The 7,052-nt window shown below is 41.1% G+C and overlaps 1 protein-coding gene across 1 annotated transcript; it reads right to left on the bottom strand.

Annotated features, from left to right (window-relative positions):
* Window positions 1-23: 23 nt before the first annotated feature.
* On the bottom strand, window positions 24-6,816 carry LOC118419483. The gene is made up of 9 exons (XM_035825875.1): window positions 6,580-6,816; window positions 6,056-6,164; window positions 5,114-5,226; window positions 3,954-4,071; window positions 2,764-2,885; window positions 1,929-2,098; window positions 1,492-1,631; window positions 711-889; window positions 24-186 (listed from the first exon to the last, which is right to left on the bottom strand). The coding sequence occupies exons 1-8, from the start codon at window positions 6,655-6,657 to the stop codon at window positions 834-836; spliced, it is 906 nt and encodes a 301-aa protein (XP_035681768.1). The 5' UTR covers window positions 6,658-6,816; the 3' UTR covers window positions 24-186; window positions 711-833.
* Window positions 6,817-7,052: the final 236 nt, after the last annotated feature.

Raw genomic sequence — 7,052 nt, 5'->3', positions numbered from 1 at the left:
CTGGTCTAGCCAGTCTTACCCTAGGTTGGAACAGCGGTCTACAATAGTGTCCTGCATGGGAAGACTCCGTGATGAGTCCATATAGAGTAGGGTCGTATCCGTACAGCTTGGTCCTTGTGTTGACATGGTTGTGGATCCCGTCAGGAGGGTTACGGTAGGACTCCACGTTGAAAAAACTCTGTACCCCTGTAAAAACGTTCAAGGTATGTTGAAGGTAGCTCTTTCGAGGCTGTAGGGACACTGCATTGTGTTGTTATCTACTGTGCCAAGGGCACATCCCTCTCCTTCTACCACAGTTTACGTCCCCAACAGACATCAGATACTAGTACCCATTTTTAAATCTGGGTGGAGTGAGGAAAGACGTGTTTAGTGCCTTTCCCAAGGACACACTGTCTACATCACAGCAAATGCAAAGGAATAAAAAAACCTGTAACTTCTCAACCTTGTGCCCTGTACTACTCTAGCCTAGCCACTTGGCCATTTGATGCCACTGTGGGAACAAATGACATTTCACAATGTTCCACTTGATACAGTATCATATAGTATCATCAATTTTTTCTATTATTCAATATTACCGACACATGCCATCTGAGTCAGTCCTACACAACACTAGCAAGTCCTCACCCAAAATGAAGAGTTTAAAAAATATCATAGATTCAAAAAGACTGTCTTAAACAGAAAAGAATGTCTAGTAAGAAATTCCACTGCACCTTCTGCAAAGTATTCCTGTATGGTGGTTTGTGCGTATGTGTTGTACCAGAGCCCCCGCGCCCGAGCGTTGTTGAAGGCAGCCCGCAGCCTGGCCTGCCACCCAGGGATGGCGTACCTCGCACCTAGTCCGTGGAGACCGTGCGCCGACTCATGGAGGAAGATGTCCTCTTCATGATACCTGTGCAGAAGACATTTAAGTCCCATCTTAATAATCCAAGTAAGATAAGATGTTCAGTTGCTTAAAGTTACCAAAGTTACTAAAAGTATACAGAAGATTGATGTTTTGAGTTTGCGGGGAAGCGGCCAACACGAAAACTGCAAACATTAAGCCACAGCGAATATTTCTGCATTTACAGTATTTTCACTTAACAGACATGATTATGGAATATTGAAAATACCTCTACTTAAATGTGTGTAATGTCATGACCGAAATACTCCTGAGCTCCTCAGACCTTGAACTCTTTAATAATAACAAAGGACAAATGTGATGTATTCTCAAGGTTACTAAAGGTTTAAACAACACTTAGTTTCATCATTAAAAACACACTTCACTACCAGTAAACTAGCCTCCTACTGTGTGGCCCAAAGGCCATGGGCACTACCCCTATGCAATGAAAGGAGAGCAAAGGATTTTGTCCCTTTCAACTTCTTGATTACATTCAAAAGTTTGGATCTAACACAGAAAAATATGTAGTGCAGCAGTTACAGGACAGCTTTAGTCTACGGGCATGAACTTGCAAAGATTATTATTTGATCTATTGGTTGCACTTGAACTTTTACCTGTCACGACCGCGCCCATAGCACCCTGCATTCTCCTCGCCCCCAGTAGACACGGGATGTGTCTCCGTGGCTCCCAGTCCACGTGCCCGCTGGTTCCAACTAGCACCAAGCCAAGAATGCTCGGGAATGTGAGTTGTTTGCTGGACAAGGGAGAAACATAATCTCCTTGATTCTTGGACAAGAGGACGTTATGAAAGCAGAGGACATGTAGGGAGAGAATCTTGAATGTGATTGTATTCATTTCATAAAAAACTCACTAGAGGAGTGCGCTAAAACATAAAGTTTAACCTAAATCTCGGATTCTGTTTTAACATTGTTTCTCCAGTTTTGAATGTTCTGTTTTTCAAATCCAAGAAACAAGAAATTTAAGTGATGTTGCCTAAATCTTACTTGTTTTCTGATTAAAAGATACAAAGTGCAGACAATTGAGGAATTACCTCTGACACAGCCATGAGAGCATGTCTGCCATAACGGTCAAAGAAATTGTCCCTGACATCCCGTCGATCTGCAAACAGGAACCGCACCACATAACAGGCACGGCGGAGGGTCGCATCGGGCACACGGGTTGGAGCTCAGGACAGGGATACCATACGCATTGAAGATATTTCTGGGGATTGCCAAATGGCACATTGAAACAGTTACTGTAAATGCAGAAATGTTAGTAGTGGTTTTATGTTCGCAGTTTTTGTGGTGGCCACTTCACCACAAACTTAAAACCATAGCAAACATTTTCCAATATATTCATAGTATGAGACTACAGTGCATGGTGCTACTGCAAACTTAAATCCACAGTGAAATCTTAATTTTCCCGCTACCGCAAAAGTAAATCCCCGTGAACTTACAGCATTTACAGTATTTGTGGTGTTAGTGTGGCGTAATGGTAGGGAGTTTGGTTCAAAACCCAGAGGTGCTGGTTTTGAATCTTCTGACATTCCACTGTTGACATTGTGCTCTTGGCAAAGGCACATGGCATGACAAACTGTAATGGCACAGAGTGGGTAGAGTATTCGCCTTGCAGTCGGTATGTATGTTGCGAGTAAGATCCCCAGCCAAGCCATTGCTTGCAAAGTCTTTAAAAACAGAGCATGCTACTTTCTCTGCTTAGCACTCAGCATTTGGGAAAGAGAATGGTTGTTGAACACAGACCACTTAACCTGTGGACTATCCCCCTGCTGTGTGGCAACAGAAATGGAGATGGGTATGCCCTGCCCAATGCACCAATTTGATGTAAGAAGGTCTTTAATTAGGTACAATCATCACATTGGAACGTACCTGGTAGAAGTAGCTAAGCCTCATGGAGCTGCGGACATTGGAAGGTACCGCGGTCACCCTGTCACAGTTCCAGCTGGTCCAGGCCCGCCCGCGGCCCCTCACACGGCCCTGGGGTTCAAGGTCTGCGGTTGAAAAAGAATGAAACACAAATTTTTGATTTTGTTGCATTTTTTATTCTTCAACAAGTCTGGTACTGATTTTGCTATCTTAGAAGTGTTGGAAAAGTTTTGACGTTTCACTAGGACTGATAGCACTGTTAGGTGTGAGGGGTTCTTTGGTGTAATATAACCAGCTGCTGCTGTGCTGCATGCCTGCGAAGCTGGTGTGTTACACCGAAGGACGATTATACCGGCTATATAGATACAGACAGACAGACACTCTGTGGTGCTGTCCATGGTGATGATTTTACTATAAGATCACATCTGTTGTAAACTGTATGATATGTGCTCTGATCTAGTGTTGGTCGTGAAATATCATTATAAAAGAAAGAAACAAGTTAGAAATGTGCACTAGGCCAGACAGGTTAAAACTGCTGTTTCTTTGAATAAAGAAAAACAAACTAGAGAAACAAGGTGATAATAGGGCCTGAGAGTCAGGTTTATGTCTTGGAACACACAGTTTCTGGGATTAAATGAAGTTAGATACAAGTTTTCCTTCTAGCCTTCTGCTATAACTATGTCCTCTTGCTAATTTTTTTCACCTTGAAATGTCTCAAAACCAAGGAAATGACCTGATGTAACTCATTGAATCAGTTAACTGTGTTACAATGCTATGGAGATATCAAGTTTGGTAAGGTGTGTTATACATGCATATGGAATATAAGGTGTTTATATGGTATCAACCAAGGTACCACTACTACCCTGGCTGCCCCTGGCTGGATCTGACCTACAGGAGGGCTGGGACAGTTATCTTTTAAATGTCATACCAACCCAAGAAAATACATTTGTACATGTTTCAATGCAAAATGTATCAGAAGTTAAGAAATTTAGTGTCCTTGACAATTTCCATTGTCTGAGGCCATATTTGAATTGTTGACAATGGCACGCTCTGCACACTCCATTTTGTTCTATAGAAGCTCGTGTGATAAAAGTATTAACCCATATGATACAGCAAGTTATCACCCGAACACTTGTATCAAACTTTATTGCAGCCCAGGTATGACATGAGGCATGTTATTCTATGTTACATACCCAGATCTTCCTCCAGCTGCACCAGGAGGTGGTAGGGTGCAGGAGAAGTGATGTTGGTAGTGTTGGTTGGTGTGTCTAAATCAGCATCAGTATTGTCTGACTCCTGTCCAATGGGGTCCTGTCAATCATAAAGATAGATGTTAGATCATGCGGTGCAATGGTAGTCAACCAGGTTACAGTGCTATGTCCAGAAGCCCTTCCTTCTGACAGCACTATGTTCTGACTTACTACTAACGCTCTCACATCAACTAACTTGAATCAAACATCTATCTCACAAAACATGGTGGATGCCACCTGAAACGTTTGACAATTTCCTAAACCATATCCAGTTGCTTGAGTACACTGTAACTGTTTTTTTGTGTAAAGGACAATAAGTGTAGCTGTTGTCACAAAGCAGTGCTGTCCATGGTGCTGATTTCAGCACCTAACAACTTTCCTTTGTATATGTGCCCTGGGCCAGTACTGGGATTGGTCATATCATCATCCATCAAATACAGAAAAAGGTTAAAATGCTTTTTCTGATGAAAAAATGGCTTTTTGTCCACAGTATTGCCCAAGAGCAAACCTTTGATTGCATAAAGCCCCCTTTCCACTGGGCAGTAATGATTGAACAACCGTACAGCAACCAAAATTTGATGTGTATAACATCATAATGTAAGATTTAAAGGACAGAAAAACACACAACATGTAAAAAAATGTTATTGAAATTTGTTGAGTAATCTGTCAGATTTTGGTCACAAAAGGGGATGACCGGGTTGGTACACATTAAATAACATCATAATGATTTCACCTGTGTAGGATTTATACAAGGAGCAGTTTATAAAAATGGTGAGGTTGTGTGGCACATACGTAACTGCAGGGTGTTTGACACAGAAGCCAGAGGTCCTGTGTTCAAATCCTGCTATGCTAGCCATCATCTGCTCGTGGAAAAGGGACTTTACACGACTTTCCCTCACTCCATCCAGGTGTAAAATGGGTACCTGACTTCAGTTGGGGAGGTAAAAGGTGGAGGAAGAAGTGGGTTGGACTCTGCTTTCGAATACCGTGCCCTAAACACAGTGGATTAAAACCCACTGGCCCTACGGCTTTAAAAAAAGGCTATTGGACTACCTACCTACATGTGCCTTGTAATACTTAGTTTCTCATTCACTGTTACTTACAGGAGGTGGCTGCACCCAACAGTCGATGTCAGTTTCGCGGCAGTCACAGGTTGGTCCCATCCAGCCAACGTTACAGATACAGCTCCCACAGCCGCAAACACCACGCTCAGGACCTATGGGATGAAATGACTTTAATCAGATTTCAACACTATTTTGCATTCATCTAAGCTTACTTATAGTTTTGCATCATATTGTTGATGGTGGCACTTATGTAAATGCTGTAAAGTTAAGCGCATAATCATTATAAGTGTAACTGTCTTTGAATTTTTTAATAAGGCCTTGTTGATTTCATAATTTGGATGTTACCTGAATGTGCATCAATTCTGACCTGTACAAAGCTCCTCCAAAATTTGCAAAGATATTGGAAAATGGATATTAATGTCATGGAATGCAAAAGTGAATGCCAATGTCAAAGAAGAAGATGTGAAAGAAAAAAAAAATGACGAATCTATCTATTCTTTAGTATACGGTAACCATAAATTGTGTGTCTAGGCATTTGTTCAACCTTCCTGACCGCTTAGATTTCATAGTGAAGGCAACTTCTTTTACCAAACTTTGTTTTCTTTGTTGCACGCTCCCAAGTATGTCATCCACATATGAATCAAATCAACATAGCGTGACAAAAAAAAGGGATCAGTTTTTATGCTAAAATGTACTGAAGTTATTATTGGGTGCCACCAATCCACAATGGCTCAGTTTATTATTCAATCCAACCATTGTAAAATGTATGTACTTATTTTATGAAGCCTAGCACTTATGAATGTTGACTTTGGAAAGGGCGACCTAATAAAGGTTTTCAGACATTGCCAGACACTGCCAAACAAGCATGCTTGTTTCAACATCCATGGTGATAACTGGACATACCAGTAATGCAAAACATGAAAACTACTGTAACACCTATTGAAAGACGGCCTGTATCAAAGGATGTGTTTGGCAACTTACCCCCACACTGTAATCCGTTTGTGCCATTTCCACACCCAGTTGGGTCACATTCCTCCAGCTCACTCCATCCTTCTGGAGATGCTAATATGCAAGGGTTTTCTTCTACAGTCTGGAATACAGAGAATAATGCTTTGATGAGCTTCATGATAAAAATGTTTCTTCATCAGCTCTACAGTTAAGTTATTACTTTCATTATAGCCTTACACAATTTCTTGCTTCCACGATCATTGGCTGATTTGGACCTTCTTTGCAAGGCCTGACAAGTAGAAGCTTGTCTGCTATAAGTATGATTTAGCCAAACTAACTACAATATTTAAGAATGATAATATGTAATTCAAGGGTAATATTTTGATATACCATATAAGAAAATCTGCCGACAAATTTAAAATCATGATAATTCATCACAATCAATAATTTTACTTACCACATTGACCTGGACATGAATAGCATGAGAAACATAAAATACAAAAAAAAAATGTATAAATTGACCACTTTGTAGAGTAACAACACAAAGACTCCCTTACCTCACTGATAGCTGAAGAAGGAAAACTTCTCACTCCCAAAATGGCACCAAAAAGGCAGACTTGTAAAAACCAGTACATGGTAACGGTCAGATCAGGAGATTGGACAATCCCAGAGTTCTGACCACAACTTGTTTTTGATCTCGGCTGACCGTACACCGGACTTATATAGCCGAACGCTTCAAAACTGATTTATTCCAAGAAGGGGCCTGATGATTTAATACCCCATTGTTTTCTCCAGCTTAGTGTTGACTGATTGGCGCACACTGATTTGTTTGCTTGCACAAGGACGGGTCGTGTTTGTATTTCACACTCACCAAGGGGTCTTTAACCTCCTCGCACCTACCCAGAAGAGTCCAGATAAAATGCTGATGGTGCAGTTTTGTCATTTCTCAGTTTTATTGGGTCAAAATCCATGCCGGGTCACACAGTTTTGTCTATTTTATTGAAATCACATCTAACTTTATTGAAATCAA

Source organism: Branchiostoma floridae, chromosome 7, assembly GCF_000003815.2.
Source record: "Branchiostoma floridae strain S238N-H82 chromosome 7, Bfl_VNyyK, whole genome shotgun sequence".
In the NCBI taxonomy this organism is placed as follows: domain Eukaryota; kingdom Metazoa; phylum Chordata; class Leptocardii; order Amphioxiformes; family Branchiostomatidae; genus Branchiostoma; species Branchiostoma floridae.
The sequence above is the reverse complement of the archived record's forward strand: the minus strand, read 5'-3'. Positions and strand labels throughout refer to the sequence as shown.

Bases quoted from the DNA above. Each gene is read 5' to 3' on its own strand.
- LOC118419483 (XM_035825875.1), bottom strand. From the start codon at position 6,657: ATGTACTGGTTTTTACAAGTCTGCCTTTTTGGTGCCATTTTGGGAGTG. The intron at 6,165-6,579 runs GTAAGGGAGTCT...TCTGTATTCCAG, and splicing joins CTTCTTCAGCTATCAGTGAG to ACTGTAGAAGAAAACCCTTG. The intron at 2,886-3,953 runs GTATGTAACATA...TTTCAACCGCAG, and splicing joins GCAGCTGGAGGAAGATCTGG to ACCTTGAACCCCAGGGCCGT.